Source organism: Lepisosteus platostomus, chromosome 3 (assembly GCF_059453375.1).
Source record: "Lepisosteus platostomus isolate fLepPlt1 chromosome 3, fLepPlt1.hap1, whole genome shotgun sequence".
NCBI classification, from domain to species: Eukaryota; Metazoa; Chordata; class Actinopteri; order Semionotiformes; family Lepisosteidae; genus Lepisosteus; species Lepisosteus platostomus.
In genome coordinates, this window is record NC_142613.1 from 20,552,139 (window position 1) to 20,570,952 (window position 18,814).

At 39.9% G+C, this 18,814-nt stretch overlaps 1 protein-coding gene across 1 annotated transcript in view; it reads right to left on the reverse strand.

The window, feature by feature from the left end:
* enah (ENAH actin regulator) overlaps positions 1-18,814 on the reverse strand; it is a 116,017-nt gene that overhangs the window by 12,379 nt on the left and 84,824 nt on the right. The window contains exons 5-6 of the mRNA XM_088623448.1: positions 8,419-8,780; positions 2,471-3,289 (exon numbers count right to left, since the gene is read on the reverse strand). Coding sequence (XP_088479574.1) covers positions 2,471-3,289; positions 8,419-8,780 — 1,181 coding nt within the window. The remainder of the gene's footprint in view (positions 1-2,470; positions 3,290-8,418; positions 8,781-18,814) is intronic.

An 18,814-nucleotide genomic window follows, 5' to 3' on the forward strand; every position in this document is an offset into this window, starting at 1 on the left:
GTGATGGTAATTTCTTTGTCCTTGGTAAATGTAAAACCTTGATATCATCATGGTTAGGGCTAGAACTTAACTGGAAGTTTAACAGGAGACAGAAGTTAAGGCAACACCACTACCAGCAGTGTGGGTTCAAAGCTGACCATGTAATCACTGCTGGATGACTTAATAAAAAGGTCTCCTACTGACATCATAGCAAGGTTCTAACTAGACAGACAATCAATATGAAGACTTTTCTGCTTTAAAATTAAATAAAAAAACACACTGTGTACCCCAAAGAGATTTTCCAATAAACCTAACTATTCCTAACCCAATTGTAATAATTTCATTGCTTCACATTCTTGCCATAATAATATCAGTGGTTCTACAGGTAGTGAACAAAAAATTGGAGATATCTGTGTAAATGAGGGACAGAGAAAATTGAAATCAAGAGCTTCCACACTGGTGTGGCTCATGAGTTAATTGAACAAATAACCTCTCAGCATGCTTAGTGTCAAGTATAGAGATGGACAGGCCTGGATGTCTACAATTATGGTTGGCATCACTGAAAGAGGGGTTATTCTTGGGATGCGCTTAGCAGGAGCTAAGTCACCAAGACAGCTCAACTTATGTTTCATGAGCATCAGTGTCTAAGATGTCAGCAAGGAAGTCTGAGGGAAAGACATGGACAGCAAAGGGCAACAGAGGGTGGAGATGAAAACTCCCGGATCATTACATCTGTGCATTAATTCAAAGTGTAAAGTAAAGCAGGTGAGCAACTGGAGACTGCAAATTATAATCTGGGGCACAAGCAGCCAGTTTCATAAAAAATTCACTATTAATTCCACAGAGTGGGATAATGTGACCATGTCTGAGCACACAAACCTCTCAAAGTTTTGTAAGTCCACTGGTGCAAAGAGCACAGGCAGAGGACAAATGCGATATGGTCACATGAATCATCCTTCCTCATGCTTGACAAACAGAGGAAAGGACATGTGGCGACAAACTAAAGAACTCAACAGCCCTGAGTACTTGCTTCCAAAACCTGAGGTTTCTGGTAGTTTTTTTTAAAGTACATAGGGCACATTTTTCCCCAACACTGCTTGGATGCTCTTATTCCCTTAGAAGGCAAGGTCAATGCTAGTCGTTCCTAAATGGCACTGAGAGATCATCTTCAACCCATTTCTCTCCTGCTAGGAGGGGTGTCTTCCAGGGTGACTATGATTCCATCCAGAGAGCCCAGTGGTTCGATGATCTTAACACTGAAGTTATCCATATGTCATGGCTTTCACACTCCACAGATCTAAAGCCAACTGAACATTAATGGATACTACATTTTCCAACTCCTTTAACCAGGCGTGAGTTGATTGACTTCATATTGGAAGAATGGTATAGGCCGTACTGGCCAAAATGGTAGCATACTTCCCCATTAAGTGACTTTACATTGGCATTTCCATTTTTTTGTTCACTACCTGTACATTAGTATTAAACCCTTATTAAAGGTTAAAGTTGAACTGCATAAAATTAAACAGTCTCCCGCTCTGGTCTTAGAGAGCCCAATCCAGCCTTATACAGTAGGTCACCCAAAATCACTTATCAACTGTACAAGCAATGCTTCAATGAAGGGAACGCTGGTCCTTGAGAGCTGAAGGATGTTCTAATAATAATGTGTTCAATTGATTATAGTTAAATTATTCGAGGCCTTCAGAAATTCACGATTTAAAAGATATCTCCAAAAGCTGCTTAATCTAGGGCTGTTCAGGCTGGAGACCCCTGAAGTAGATCATTAGAATTAGTTGTCCTATTTGAGCTATTGTTCCACATGGATAAACTGTTCAATTCCAGTGACAACTGCTTTACCATACTTTGGTGATGCACAAATATCATGTAATAAGATTTTTTCAATGAAGAATAAGATACCCTTTCACAGAGACACAGACTTACATATGGCTTAAAAGCAACTCAGACCATTATAGAAAGCTATTAAAAGCCCTCACTGCCTAATCATGACTTACTGGTCAGAACAGCAAATACTATGTGATTGGTAGTAGTTTGATTAAAAATTGTTAAACATTTCAAGAGTTCTCATACTTTTTGGAATCATTAAAATGCAGCATTAACTTCTTTCATAAATCTATGTGCAATATATGAATAGTAGTAGCAAAAGCAGCAAAAACGCTATTGCAGAGATAACAATAAGGCAATATCTAAAGGGTTATAGCTTTAAGAATATCACTTTTTTCCCTAAAACATAACGAAGACAGTTTAACCTTATCATGAGATAAATGCAACAACTTTATGGTACAATGACAATGACCTAAGAAATGTACGTATACTTGGACAATGAATTTATCATGAAGGACAACCTAACCCCCAGCCACCTTTTCTGTGAAGTTTACTTCAAACTGCACATGACCTGCTGCTTTGCTGAATCTGGCTACTCTCCAGCTGATTAGTCCATTAGTAAGAGGAGGTGGAGAGACAGAAAAGGCCTTACCCGGCAGGGTGTGAGGTTCAGCAGGCTGAGAGGCCACCGGCTCTGGAGCAGAGGAGCAGGAGTCTCCCAGCACAGAGTTTAGAGAGTGTTCAGCGGAGGCAGGGGAAGCTGCGGAAGGAGAAGGGAGAACAGCAGGCTGGGATGAAGGCGAGGACACAAGGGGAGAGATAGGGGAAGTAGGAGACACCTGAGAGGAGGACGAGAGGGACAGAGGAGGAAGGGGTGGAGGTGGAGGAGGGGGCGGCAAGGGTGGAGGCTGGGCAGAGACGGGGGACAACGCGGGCGGCTGAAGGGATTCCGGGGGTCCATTAGGGGCAGAGGCAGGGGGGGGGAGAGGGGCGAGGGCAGGGGGGGAGGGCGACAGGGCCTTCTGAGAAAGGGGGCTGGGGGCGGGGATGGGGAGGACAGGGCGTGGGCCAGCCGCTTTCCCCGGGGGGCTGCTGATCATGACGGGAGGGGACGGGGGGAGGGGGCTGAAGTTGGTAGCCGACCACACCATGGATTTGGTGGAAGGGGGGGCGGGGGGAAGCGGTGCCGGGGCAGGAGGAGCGGCGGGGTGCTTGTTGAGAGGCCGGGGGATGGTGGCATAGTGGGGCAGCACAGGGTGGAAGGCCGAGCCCAGGGAGGTGGCAAAGCGGGAGGCGGAGTGGCGCAGGGGTGGGGTGGGCGGAGCAGCAGGGGAGGGAGAAGCGGTGTAGTCGGGGCTGGAGGATGACAGGGGAGTGGCGATGGCTTTAGCGTACGAAGGCGGGGGGGCAGCGGGGGGCAGGCAGCTGGAGTACTCCGGAGGAGGAGTGGTGTAGAGGGTGCTTTCGAATGCTGAACATGCCAGACGACAGGACAGGAGGTAGGAGATGCAGCAGCCGTGCAGAAGGAAAGAACACAGGAGAGAAAAAAAAAGAAGAGAAAAAGGGGGCAAATGAAGCAAGAAAACCAGCAAAGAGACTATCTTTTCAAATAACACTACAGTTAGTAAGAAAAAGGTTAGGCTTTGATAAGAAAGGAGAAACAAGAATCGTATGTACACAAATTGAATAACCAACAATATACAGCATACAGTGAGTGATATACAGTAGTTCTAACTATAGCTTTGACTGATTTCAGAGGATTGTTTGTTTTAATGTTCTCACTAACTATACACCACAGTTTGGTAACTGTCAGGCATATACTGTCCACAGGATCCTGTTGTTGCAACAGTTTCTTTCAAAAATGTTTCATGAACGTTCTTCATTTCATGCTTTTTTTTCTCCTTTACCTGGTGTTATGTCAGTGGTTTAATTAAAACCACTTTAGCTGAATTGTTAGCTCTTCAACTTGTGTACTTTTCACACAAACTTTGGACGAGCACATCTCTTTTTCATTTTTTCCATAATTTATCTTAAATTATAAAAAGCTGGTGGCAAGCGACAAGCTATGCAAAAAACCTAAATCAGTCCTTTGCATGTTATTTTCCCTCAAACTTTGTTTCACCGCAAAAAAGATGTGCTGCACAAGTGTGACATTCCTTAATGGAAGCATGCTTCACCGAAGCCAAACCAGTGACTCGCTGCATTCAAACATCATTCCTTCTCCAGTGAAAAAGTTTCAGACGTAGTTTGCTTAAACAAATTGCTGCAACTCAGCTGCTCCATTTCCTGACTGGATTCACATTACCTAATAACAGCGTACATGTTCAGAATGGTAACATTCCCCATATACAACTCCTCCCTTTTCATAAGAGCATTCTGATCAACAACCAGTTTCTCTTCAGTGTACAGCTGTTTCCTTACATCACCTCACTCGTTTCCTTTTCAACCCAAGACATAACATGAGATTTATTGACAGGACATACTGCCCATGTACAAGTATAAGAAACTGTAAGATAGCAAAAAACAATCCAAAAGACAAATCACTTCACCTAAACAGTAGGATGCTACTACAGTATATCATACTGTCTTTTTGATCTTACATTAGCATTCATTAATTTTGTTCCATTCTGGTGAGTAATATGTGTAAATGTTTCCAGAATATTATCTATTTTAAAAGAAAAAAAAGGGGGAAAATATCAATCGCCAAGCACAAACAAGAAAGCCGCAATAAGGACCGATGGAAGCAAAGAAGATTCACTTCACCTCAAGCAGGGTTCTCTTAGTACTGAGTTCTGCACACAGAAGTCGATAAGTTACTCTATAAAACCCCAAAACCAGGATTTTTTGGTTTTCACCTTTTTGATTTTTGCTCATAACATTGTAAATGATTCAGCTTAACTCATGCAAACCCACATCAGAGTAAGAAGAACTGAAGAGCAATCTCTGTCTCTTCCCCACCACACCTTAAGAACTTCATCTATAAGAGTATCATTGAACATCCCAAATGGTGGAACACCTTCCTGACACCAGTCTCCTCAGTCAAGCCATTTTCCCAGGACACATTTTGCAAAACACAATAGCAAAACACTATCGCATTGCATAAGCCACAGATTCAGCTAGTGCATCCCTCAGATTGTTATTGTGATGGAGGAAAAGTGCTCATACTGTATATGTTCCCTTGATGAAGGATTTTTTCCGGCAACAAAAGGAATTTAGAATTTTAGATTTTGATCAATCATCACATATGGTTCTTTCTGTGGGAAAAGAAGGGAGATTCTTGATTATAGCTAATACGTTAATACATCCCCAGTGCTGATACAAAATTATGCACAGTACATGACAATGACATAGCTGCAATTTTACTAATCTTATGCTCGCAATCCATCCTCTACACCCTCAGGCAATTCACATGTAACATGAATTATACCTCAGCACGTGATCCAGATGGCAAAAGATTGTGCTAAATTCCAACCACATTGCAATCCCACAACTTCTTACGCATTAAACTCATGTTCGGTGCCTACAACAAAGATTTCATTTATGGAAAATGAGACGTTTCTTAAAGAAGGGCCAGGAACAAGAACCCCAGTATAAAATTTGCCTGCACGCAAGCTTTGAGTGTGTCAATGTAAATAAGAAAGCTCTATTCTGAACATCTGGGATGTCCTGCTTCCATTGTAAAATGGAGAGAAAAAAAACATTTAGACTGTTAATCACTCTTTAAGAGTGACAGTCTCAACAGCTAAAAGTTTTCTGTTTTTGTACTTTCACCATGGAATTAAACTCTACTTACTCCTTTGTAGCCTGTATACTGACACCGCTACCCACTTAGTTTAAAGAAAGTAAAGACTGGAGTCTGTACACAACAAAGTATATAAACTAACATGCTGCAATTTTCTTCAGCTCCCCACCGCCCATCAAGGGTGTCACAGAACACAAACCCCTTGTCGTTTTTAATGTAGAACAAAAGGGAATCTTCAAAGTTATAGAGGAGACGACTACATTGTATCACTGTCATATGTTGAAAGCATGTCTCCATGCTTCAGATTTTCATTTTTCATCAGCACTGTAGGTCTGGCTGTACAGGAGATTGGTCCCTCAGTGTCTTTCCCACTGCTCCCTTTGAAAAGTGCTGACACACAGCAGTTTGAAGCCTCAGCAGGAACTCCCACAGCTGATGCCTGACCAAGGCCTGGATACACATTTCAAAACCCACTAGCACAGCTGGAGTGTGTTCATTACTTCCAACTTTTGCACAGCCTTATAATACTTGTAATGCTAGCAAACCATCAGATTTTGGCTAATTTTTAAAAAGTATTATTAGTAATTTAGTATAAAATAAATGTTATAGGTCTTGTACAGACTCATCAAGTGAGGACCTGTTTGATGTTAACTACTGTATCAATTTCACTTAACTGCTCAGCATAAACTGTATGTCTATACAGTGAACAACGAGCAGGGAACATCACCCAAAACACTAAGTTTTCTTAAACCAGCTTCTGTAGCTCTGACACTTTTAATGATTGGGAAGTTTGTTCTTTCTTCAAAAAATTCCCTTTAATAAAATTAGTAGAAATTCTTTTGAAAAAACTAAAAGCCTACAGAATACAGTGCAACAAAATGACTACTATAGTCCTGGCTGAACCTGAAATGAAAATGGTAAAATCATGAATGCAGCTCTAAAATATTTTTTAAGAATCTTAAATGAAGAAAAGCTGAATATTTTTAGGTTGTAAAATTGGTTGAAAACATCTGGTCCATGTTATGAAGAATTGTGTTATCCAGAGTAAATTGTCATTTTGCAAAAAGTAACTGCTAGTTATAGCAAGATATCAGACCTTGCAACACAAATGTAATAGAAAAATGAAGTACAGGTTGAGCAACAAATCCCATTTTACTGTATATATCATAATATCAATATCAGTAACAGAGTCAGTTGTCCTCAGCTGTTGCCATTCAGAATGAAACCAGCCCAAATCACCATGTTTCATATCTACTACAAGCACTGCATCGCATACAGTAAGTGCATGGATAGTTACTGTATAAGTGTAAGCAATTATTATTATTATAGTTCATTTTATACAAGAACACAGTGAGGGAATCCCAGTGCATTGTGGGAGGAATTTTACAATAACCCAATATTTGGCACTGGAAAGGCGAGTAGTTTCAAGCTTAAACGAACTGTATCTTTACTAACACATTCAATATCTTGTCTTGAAGCCTGGGTGATTTTAAAATGAAAGACATTATAGAACTGCTGTTACTGAGCCTACTGAGCATACTTCTACTGAGTGAGCCTACTGAGTATCCTGGGTAAGATGGCAAAGAGCACTGCAAAGTCTCGCTTCACTTGCTCTTGGCTTGAAGCACTGGTTCACATCGACGAGTTCAATGAGAAGACCTAAACTCCAACAAACAGTAACGTTGTACTGTGCACTTTTGTTCAATTTCAATATAGACATGTTTAGTAGATACGATTTCATTCTTCACTGGGAAGTAAACATGGGAATAACTTGACATTTAAAAAAAGAACCTTGACAACAGAAACAAGGCTTACATAGCTTCATAATATGCAATGACAAATGAGCGGTATCTACTAACCACAGCCTCAGCAATCGCTCTAACTCGAGGTGCAGCTGGCAACAAAATACCCAATTCCCATTTATACAAACACTAATTCTCATCAGACTGTCATCACACACCTACCCTTCCATGATACAGTTAGTTTTTCTGCAAAATACTTAACCATTCACCATATTTTAAGATGTAACTCAATTCTCTAATTGGAATTGTAAATATACCTATAGTACTTACCACTGAAAGCTATATTACTAATATTTATCATACATGTTATCCTAAGCTATTTTTAGAGACTAGGGGCATCACTGCTATTGGAGAGGCACATACAAAATGCTTCCCTGGTGTCAATAGGATCTTGTTTTGTTTTTGGTATGATCCTTACGATCCTTGCGGTTCAACTTATTCACAATAACACGGCAAGTCACTGGCTGAACAGGGGCTTGAAACCGCCATGTTAAACGCCTTCTACTGCGAGACTAACTCTACCCCACAGACCACTTAAGTCCTTTCAATTCCATGATTCCAACCAAGAAATCCACGTTTACAAGGCTTCAAACACACCGCTCAGTCTCAGTGTGTTGCACTAATTCCAATTCCTGCTTGAGACCTGATATTGTCCACACCTTCAGCTCAAACACATTCGGAGAACAGCCTGTGTATGGGGGGCTCTTGTTAATTTGCCCAGGGAACCGGCAGAGCCTCTTTCAGCTTCCCCATTACTCAAGCTGTGTGCTAATGAGCCTCCATTTGCAACCAGATGGGAGCAAACCAAAGAAGCCAAAATGAAATTATGCTAATGACGGGTGTGATAGCACTGAAATAACACGTTGCCAGTCTTGTTTTTTTTTTGTTTATGCAGAGTTGACGCTTGATTTGCTGAAACGGTATAGTTACAGGTGACCTCCCATCTGTACAAATCCGGCAACTGAACTGTTCTCACTAGCCGCACGTCTGACTGAGGCGGATCGATGGAATTAAAAAAAAAATGGCCAGAAGTCCAGGAGTATAAAAGATGCCTACCAGCGTTGGACATCCGCCGCTCTCTCTCCCACTCCATCTGCTCCCTGTCAAGCTGCTCATGGTGCTCTCGCTCCAGCCTCTCCCTCTCCAGCTTCTCCCTCTCCAGTTGCTCCTGCTCCAGCCGTTCCCTCTCCAGCCTCTCTCTTTCCAGCCGTTCCCTCTCCAGCCTCTCTCTTTCCAGCCGTTCCCTCTCCAGTCGCTCTCTTTCCAGCCTGTCCCTCTCCAGTCGCTCCCTCTCCAGCCTCTCCCTCTCCAGTCGCTCCCTCTCCAGTCGCTCCCTCTCCAGCCGCTCCCTTTCTATCCTCTCCCGCTCCATCCTCTCCCGCTCCAGTTCCTTCAGTCGCTGCTGCTCCTGCAGCTGCCTGGAAAACAAGAAGGACAAAATAAATTCAAACACAAGAACAACAGTATTTTGAGATACAGAGGCACAAAAGTTGATTTCTTTTTTCAGCACAGTGTCACTTTTAAAATTTAAAGCATTGAGCACAAAGTACTTCCAGGTCAAGGTCACCAAGGCTTAGGGTCCAGTTTCTGTGTCTGTAAGTCATTTCAGAAACCGTGATTATATTTCACTATCTCAACTGCTCCAGGCCCAGAATCAGGGCTATGCTGAAAAGAGCTTGTTTGGCTCAATTTTCTTTTTTTGTTAAGGAACCAAGACAGAATGCCACCCCCCTTAGAGTGCCAGTTTTCAAATTGATGCCAGACGCTTTTCACACCTCCATTACATTCAATTCATTGTGCTTTTCTGACTTGCCTAAAAAAAATACTCATTGTGGATGTTTAGTGCAACAGGCTATGACTAATGCACAGCTTCAGTGGATAAGGCATTGGCGAAGCGGTGGCACTGTGGCTAAGGATCTGCGCCTGTGGCTGGAAGGTTGCCGGTTCAAATCCTGCGGCCAGTAAAGGAATCCTACTCCATTGGGCCCTCGAACAAGTCTCTATAATCCCAGTTGCTCCAGGGGCACCATATAAATGGCTGACCTAGGCTCTGACCCCAAGCTTCTCTCCCTGTCTGTGTGCCTGTGTGTCTCATGGAGAGCAAGAAAAAGACAAATTCCTAATGCAAGAAATTGTATATGGCTAATAAAATGATCTGATATTATCTAGTAACCCATTATAACAACCCAGAATTACTTATCTTAACTTTCATGAGCAACTTCAAAACTGAGAACTTTCCTAGTGTTAGATTATTCAATTAATAAAAGCCTGTTCATAACTAAAGCTGTTGCCTTTATTATAGTTACAGTTATAGGAGACTAGAAGCATCTCTAAGAATTTAGAGAAAGTGTGTAACACCTGGCAGTGTAAACATTTCCAGCTTCAGAGCAGAGGGAAAGTTTGCTGAGATATAGGGGGTCCCGGATTCCTGAGATCAAAAGCCATCATAAAGTGTACCTTGGTTTACCTAGTTAATCAAGTTCTGGATAAATGATTGTCAATCAGCAGCTCAGAAACACACCATATAAGACCACATTAAGACCACAGACAGCAAAAGAAGACAAAAAGGTCAGACCATGAGAGAGAGAGGAGTAAGGAGGAGGTGGACCTTGAAGCTTGTGCCAGGTGAGACCCCTACTTCATGATAATCTACACAAAACCCCATTGGAGCCAAGTATTTAAACCTTGCTAGAGAGAGCTTGCTTTTCTGTGTTTTTATGGAACTTTGATTTCCTTAGTCAATAATACCTTGGTTAGAGATGTCTTTCCTGTTTAGGGGTATAAACATTATAAATGGAATAAATGGTGCATTTTTAGATTAGGGAGGTAGACTCCCAATTATTTTGTGGCATCTGAGATTGCAGGAGAGAGATCTAACTGCAGGTTGTACTGCATTCTGTTTTATTTAGAAGGCAACATATTTCTTCTGTGGCCTCTGTAGGTGTTATTAAAGAGTTGAATACTTAGTAGAAGTTGGGGTTTTCTGTGTGATTCGAATCTTAGGCCCCTAATTTGTGTGTTGTATGTTTTGTTGTTCAGTGTAGTGTTTGCATTGTCATTAATAATATTTATTTAACAAAGTATGCCCAAATTACATTTTTCACCAAAGCTGTGCCAGCAAACAAAGCACTCACATGCCTCTCTATATACGAAAAGCTTGGGTACATTCTGGATAAATCATTTACAAGCTGGGGGTTATGAATATTTGTTTTGCTAACCATCTAAACCCCTCAGTTAATTCCTGATACTCACCATTTTCGTAACCCCCCCATTTTTAACAACATACGCTCTCAAACATTTTATTGCGTGCAAAGAAACTGTTTTATGCAGTGAACAAGAGAACCAGTCCAGTGTTATAATTTATCATTTTTGAGTATTCAACTCAAAAACTGATGCAAACTGCACATTCTTATTTGAGTACACTTATACTTAGAGAGTATTTGTCTCTTAATTGAAAACTTGTCCCATACAGTTAATTCTATTTCATGGGACACTTGTTACACAAAAAAACATGTTCTTTGTCTTTACTAATGTAATAATGAAACAATAGGGCCCTTGTTGTACATTGTAAAAGATGGACAGTCATGAAAAGGAGAAAAAGCAGTTCTCAATCCAGAACAGGTACCAGGATAGCTGAAAGGTAACTTTTGACCAGAAGAGGGCAGCAGGAACCTACAGCAAATATACAGCTCTACCTGAAAAGGAAAGATAAAAGCTTTATTGGTCCCTAGTATCTGAAAGTGATTTCAAAACCATAAAAGGTGCCAAGGCCACATAGCTATGCAAGATAAAAGTATTCACATGAAGGATAGCACAATTTCTAAAATTACGACTGTATAAGCATTCTGTAAACACATCATTGATCAGTGATGACTCAAGGTGCTGTACAGAATCCAAATCCTCTGCTCTTTTACTTCTCTGTACATTATCTCTTTCCTTAAAGTGAACGAATGATTCCAAATTAAGATTAAAATCACCATTCCTATTACTCTTTATACAGATGACGTTTTGGTGAAGACTATTTTTTTAATCTTCAAAGTTAGTAAAGAATCACAGATTACAGGTACTTTATCTACTTTAAGCAAGACATGGGGGCATACAGTATGTTACCACAGTAACTGTTAAACAGTGATAATCCACAATATATACCAACGGGGGAGCACCTATCAAGTCACTGTCAAAAAAACTTAAGCATAAAGAACATCCTTTTGCACAATATTAAATATTTAGAAATTTCAGAAATAAATCCAATTGTGTTTTGCATACATACTTTGTACCTGGCCTTCACATCACTACACTTGATACATCCACATCTAAGCTTCTAAAATCATTTCTATTCAACAGGAAGGTGACAGAACAGGCCCAAATGGATTCCCAAAGCTTTTAAAGGAAATAGCACCGAGTTCAAATGTGTTCGAAACAGTTGGAGTATCCTGTTGTAAATCACACAAAGCACTAAAACAGCAGTGGAATCTTAAGCCTGCTATGCAAAATCTGCCAACTCAATCCCCCTTCACTGAGCTGGAACACTATTTGTCTCTTATTGAAGAATGCCTATCTGGTACACAGTAATTGAAAGTTTACAAAATGCAGTATTCAACAATCCTCTATTAGATCATCTCAAAGCTTTCCACACAGGGACATGAATAAAGGCAGCCCATCAAGCAGGGACTGGGGCTTGACTCAAAGCCCTAGATTTAGATATTGTCCAACCTATTCCCCGTTCATAATGCCACATTCAATTTTTGACTCAGCAGGCAGCCCACGCATGGCAAGATCACGGTAGAGTCCTAAACGTCAATTAATCTTGCTCGCGTCATAATCATGACTGCCTTCCTGCTCTACCATCTGGCTAGACCCTATTTACACCTGGTGAGCTAATCAGCAGATTGAGTTTTCAAATCAAAGCAAGCTGAAATCCCAGTAGCCTAACCTCACCAAGAATCTAATCACGAGGACTGCTGCTGTACATGAAGAATCAACAGAGTCACCCCTGTGAATCCAAGAAACCCCAAGACCAGTTAGGCACATCCTTAGCAGAAAGTAGCAACTTGGCAAAGATGAGCCTGAAGCCCATAATCACCTTCATATCCCAGAAAGTTGATTCTTGCCATAATTCTCTCAAAGATGTCTGTCCCATGAGCCTTCAGAGCTCACAAATCAGACAGGAGGGGCTACACAAAAAGCACCAGTAAGGAAAAACTTCTAAAGCTACTGCAATACAGTAGTTCAATTGTTGGCCATTTTGTTGTGCCTCTATCCACTGCAACTGTCCCTTTACTGTACAAATCTTTCTGTAATTTGTAAACAGATATGTAATACATTTTTTATCTACTGTTAGGTAAATGTATTTTTTGGCATTTTAAAATTATAGACTAGAACATGTGCTTCTTTTTGGAGCTTACATATAACCTCTATGTTTTACTAGTAGAGGTTAATTCCATGCTGAAAAACAAAGAAAGGAGGAGGAAAAAAAAACATTTCAGCTGTGAAGCTGTGTACCCAGGCTTTTGAAATGTTGTATTTTTTCATCTGGCTTCTTTCACCTTTTTAGGCTACATTTCACCTCTATTTGTTTCTTTACATAACCTGGCAGACAACACCAGCCTATAATGACAGCAATAACAGGAGGAAATAACGCGACTGGATTCCTGCCAGTCTTGTGTCCAGTGTTCTGATTATCTGTATAAAGTGGACAAAAGTTCAAAAGACACCCGCCTATTAAAAGGATGAGTTGTGTTGCAAACCACGTGATTTGCCCTCCTTGTAAAGAGACAAACTTTTGATTCACATGAGAGCACAATGAGAAGTGACATTTTTTGAGTCCCCAGAGTTAGCGAAACAGACAGCAAGCCAAGAGGGGCTATCAATTGGTACAGGACGTCCCACACAGGCTGGTCTCAGCCCTCATAAAACCCCAGTACTGATCAAATAGACACGACACAGCATGGTATACCATCAGCAAGGTAAAAAAAAATTGTGAAACTACGAACTGTTACCATGGTATTTTCTTGTGTCTGCCCTTAGTCAAAAAGAGCGGAAAGGTAAAGGGTCTAGATTCCCCTTAATCCATATACTGTATATATCAAGAAGTCTAAAAATAAGTTGCCCACAAAATGCTTTTGCAATGACAAGCAAGCACTTCAAACTGTCTCTACACTCCACTCATTATTTAACGCGGCAAAGACATTCCTTTTTGTTCTTTCCCCGAGGACGCTTCTCATTCTCTATGACTTCATTACAGAAGACACGGCTGTGCAAGAGACAATTTCGCTGCTCTGCTGGGTATTAAGTAACAGCCAGTGCCCACATCCGCTGAAATCCCAAACGGCATGATTAAGTTGCAAAGAAAAGTTAATTAAAAGGCCAAAGGATCTCCATAACATTCATAACCTAATTTTTGGAAGAAAAGTAAAGGAAAATGTGCCAATGGCATGAAAAAGCTTGCGCCAGTGATATCCTGCAGTGGGGATTCCCCCCAGCCTGGTGTTACACTGAGGTGGAGAAAAGATTTATTATCTTTTATTATTTACAGGGCCATGCAAAAAAGGAGGATATAGTCTCGAGAGATGAATGTGTAATGTAGCACAGATGTGATTGAACTAGGGACTTTGGCGACAGAGAGGGTATTTCACAGCATGACTGTGGGTAGCATACACAAAAAACCTTTGGAGCCATGTCAAGTTACAATCTGAAATGGCCATACCTGAATACTCTGAATCACCCAAATGTTTTTAGAAGGAGACACTATTTCTATCTTAGTGGACTATTAGAGTGTAATGTTATCTGACACAAACACATTCGCTGGCAGACCAGATGACAATACTCCTAAGTAACAAGCACCTCAATGACTTAAAATTAGCATCAGCTGTATCCCTGTCAATCCAAACAACTGCAACCTGACAACACTTTGCAGTATCCGTTAATGCAGGTCTTAGTCCTGATACTGGAGGCCCACACACCTGCTGGTTTTTGTTCCTGCCAAGCTCTCATTTGCACAACTGAACCGTTTACTGACTTAATATTTGAATAAATTTGAACTGTTTGGCTAATTTCATCATAAAAAGGTTTAACTCCAAACGCTTGAGTAGAAAATCTAGCAAATGTTCCGATGAAGCACATTACTTAATTGCTGCATTAATTGAACTTATAATCTCGGCTGGAATGAAACCAGCCCCAATCCTAACCTTTCAAATCAAAGAAATTGTACACACAACTGTTGGCATAGAACAGGAATGCATATTTTCCCTTCCCTACTACTTCAGTGGCATAAATATGCTTCTCTACCACATAATGTTCCAATCCCCAATATATTGTGAAGTACTACAAGGCAGTAATTGGTACACATTAGTTCTTGTCAAATATATGCTAGTGTCTTTAATTGTTTAATTGAACTGTTATCAATAATATCTGCGGTCGTGAAGTATATATTTTTTTAGTTTTGTAGAAGTGTTTTCCAGCAACATTTTTTCCTAATCAACAAATCTGAATATAGAATCTAGGTAAGACAATCTGCACTGGAAAAAGGCCCTCCAAATAAAAAGCTGACCCAAGAATAAAATGAGGTACACTGTCATCCAAGTTCACTGACTTTCCTTTTCCAAAAAATCTATGCAGTCTGCCAGGAAAATCAAAATGTAGAGATATTCAATGTTTATGTGGAAAAAAACAGAAAATTGCTTAGGTATTGTTTCAAGAGAAAAATGTATGCAGTGTGGATTTATCACACAAAGGTTTCCAGTGTAAATGAACAGCACTACCGGTATACCCCTTTATTTACTCTATTTTTTCAAGCAATTTTTAAAAACAGAATTTATAAATCAAGTATGATGCCAATGACCTTATACAGTATCACACTATAATTATCAAACTACCTCATCACCAAAATGTCTAAACAGTCCAAAATCCTTTTTTGTTTCCAAGGCTAAGATACTGAAATGTAAATTACAACATAATAAGAAAATCAAATTAAGTAGCATTACCCTTCTCAATGATATGGTATATGCAGCTTATTTATTACTGACTTTTAGGTCTTTAAAGCTAAAGACTATCCACCTTTTTATATAATACAGCCCTGCCTATCAACACCAAAGAGAGATGGGGTATTTTTGTAACAGCACAAACAATGGTTACTTTTGTAATAGATCACCTATTTAATATAGACGTACTGTATAATTCTGCCTGATGAGCCAGTTGTGTTAAGAATGAACAAAAATTTAGAATCTTAAACAGAACCTTGTCAGAAACACACAAAACCACCCTTGTTAAATTGAGCTTCCATGTTACTTAGATTTAAACAAAATTAAAAACTCAATATTCAAGAAAAGTTTAAAAAATCCTACAAAAACAAAACATTTACATATAAATACTGGGTAACATATAGCACATTGAAACTGTGAACATTCAGTTGTCTAAATTGAACTTTTCAAGAAAAAAATACATACAAAGCTTATCTGGATTAATATTAATGCCAGCAACAAGATTTCAGGTTTTATCTAATATTAGCTACATGTACAACCAATAGTATTCTTTTGCTGTGAACACTTACTGCAAAAGTCTGCCAACATCAGGCCCACTGCTCCTAGACAACACAACATAAGGTCCCAGAAACTTCATTGTAGTATCCACTCCAACAGGGTAGAGTCCTGAATGACCAGTCGATGCTTCATTCATCTTTCTTATTCTTCAACCTTATAGCAGCATGACTCTGACAGTCTTATTTAAGGCTTCTCGCCCACTCTTACAGCAATCCTCCTCTTCTCAGAATGATCTTAACATGACCCAGTGATGTATTCGACATACTTAGCAGATGTGATCAACAAGTAACCCCCCAAACCTACCATCTTTAAAAACAAACAACAGTGTAAGATTACAAACTTTATAATTAAATATACCGTAAATTCTTATGGCAGCTTAAGCTTAGATTTTGTTTACCATTTGAGCAACTTGAGGCAAATTGCCCACTTTACTGTAAATGACTCTGGCAATTTCTCCATAAGCAAACATAGGCCCTAGGGTCATGTTCAACTAAGTATAAATGATCTCATAAGCAAAGCCTATTTTTAAATAACTGATGTGTTCATGGAGTGAACATGATTAAACTGATGAAGAAAGCAATTCCAATGCTTTGCGACACTGTGGACCTCAGCTGTCACCATTGTACAGACAGATGGTCACATTTAGCCTTCTGCAACACCTGTACAGTGTCGTAATTTCACTCCAAAGAGTTTCAGTAAACACCAATATCGGCAGTTGGCAGCTACAAAATTCCAAATGGGGAAAAAATAATAATTTGAGCAACATATGCAGGCTTTATTTTTAAGTGAGCTTAAAACTGGGTAATTTAAATCTGATTCTACTCAATAGTGAGCTACAGTTAAGAAATGTGAAGGACTGTGCTGATGTCCACATTTCCTCAAGGCTTTGGAAGGTGGCTTGAAAAAACCAACCACTGTGTTGAAAACGCGTTCGAGTTGAGATTTCCTGCCCTTTTCTAAATTTCCAGAATATGCAGCAGGTACCATGAAAACATCTCCTCATAGTCCGTCAAGTACATCACTTTCAGATCTATGTCCACATTTCTTCAACACATGTCTTTGATAAGTGTGGACTTAACTGAATTGTGCCACAAGGTGCTCACCCAAGCAACAGATAAGCTCTATGACCACGGGTTCAAGCCTAGAAGTCATGTCACAATCCAACCCTGACAGATTCTCCAATCCACTGTCGACCAGTGGTAGGGTGGAATTCGCTGGCTAGGGTTCTCAAGTGTTAGCAACACCTGCGTTCCTGTGGCCTGCTGGTTACATGCAGGCATGCGGTACAGGCAGTGTCAGCTCTTCTCTGATCGGTGCTGAACCTCCTGCACAGGCTGCAGCCTTGAGATGTGAAAAGACACAGGGTACGAAGCCGGGGAGGTCAGCTGAATCTGCAAGGTCCCTTGAATGTGGCTGAGGCGTTTGTAGCTGCAAGCTGAGGTGTAAAAAACACAAAATTGGCATTCCAGATCAGGCTGGAAAAATTGACAGTTCTACATTTACTGAAAGCAGCCGATCACATAGCTCTAACCATGTGGGGTGAAGCATGCTCTTATACATCAAAGCAGACGGATATATCTTTGTAAACCTTCTATGATTAAATAAAAAGCTATCATCTAAGCTTGGCTAGTCTTAGCAAGAATTCTATAAACTAGACATTAAATTAACTCCAAGTACTACTCAACACTATAAACAAGCGTGACAGTATATTTCACTACCTGGTTTTTTTTCTGTCCTACATAACATGCTGGAGGTAAAAATTAAAACTAGTTATAATCATATGACTTGATTCATAGGATTTCCTCAAAATGACGTTCAGGCACATACAAACATCCAAATATTAAATTCCAAACATTCACAATTTAAAATTGTGAATTCCAATTATTCAGATTATCTTTAATTTTTGTTTTGGTGTTCTTCTGATGCAATGAAAAAGGCTGTTTTTTTCACTGGCTTCTTGTTTTCGGTCTTCCGTTACTAAGGGAACAGTTGCTAGGGGAATGAGGAATTAAAGGCGCCTTCCAATAACTAGCACAGATTCAAGGATGAATACAAAAATGTAAGGCTTTTTTTTTACAATGAGAGTAAAAGCCTGATGTTCATGCTGATATCTGAAAATTGAACCATTTTAAAAGATTACAAAGCAGACCTCAGCACTTTATTTGTACAGGTTCTAATATACAGCAGTAAAAATAAATAGAGACATTTTCATACATGACATAAGGTCAAGAAGCTTCTTAAAACTGCTGAACGACAAGGAAACCATAAGTGTCCAAAAACAGCACCAAGGACACTTTCCTGTGGCTGACAATCCATGCATAACAGTACAGTCAAGAGCTTTAGAGCAGGCTTATGCTGGAGAGCTCTACATAGTGTAATGAGAAACAGATTGACTACATTGTGAACTTAGTATTTTACATTTTGCTTTAATTGAATCCACCCACCACAGTTTGTAACACTGACATATTGGTTTTCTAGCAAAATAAAGTTCGACTTTGTTAAAAATCCTAGATTAAAATAGTTCACAGAACTAGCAGATCCCTGCAGTGATAATGCATCCTGAAAAAACAGTTTTTGAGGTCTTGTGGGCACACTACCACTGAAGTTATCCATGGCACTTCACAACTTTCAGCTTCCTCATTAGCACTTAGCATCAAGCACATGCAGCGTGTAATGCTACAACTTGTGCTAAAAAAAGCTCAACAACTGAAATTAGCGCAATAGTTAAAATTATGTTAAAAATCTGCAGTTTAAATTATCCTAAGAAAGGTTACAAACAAGAGGAGGCCATTCGGCTCACCTATAGTTAATAATAATAATAATAATATAATAATAATAATAATAATTGCTTACACTTATATAGCGCTTTTCTGGACACTCCACTCAAAGCGCTTTACAGGTAATGGGGACAGGTA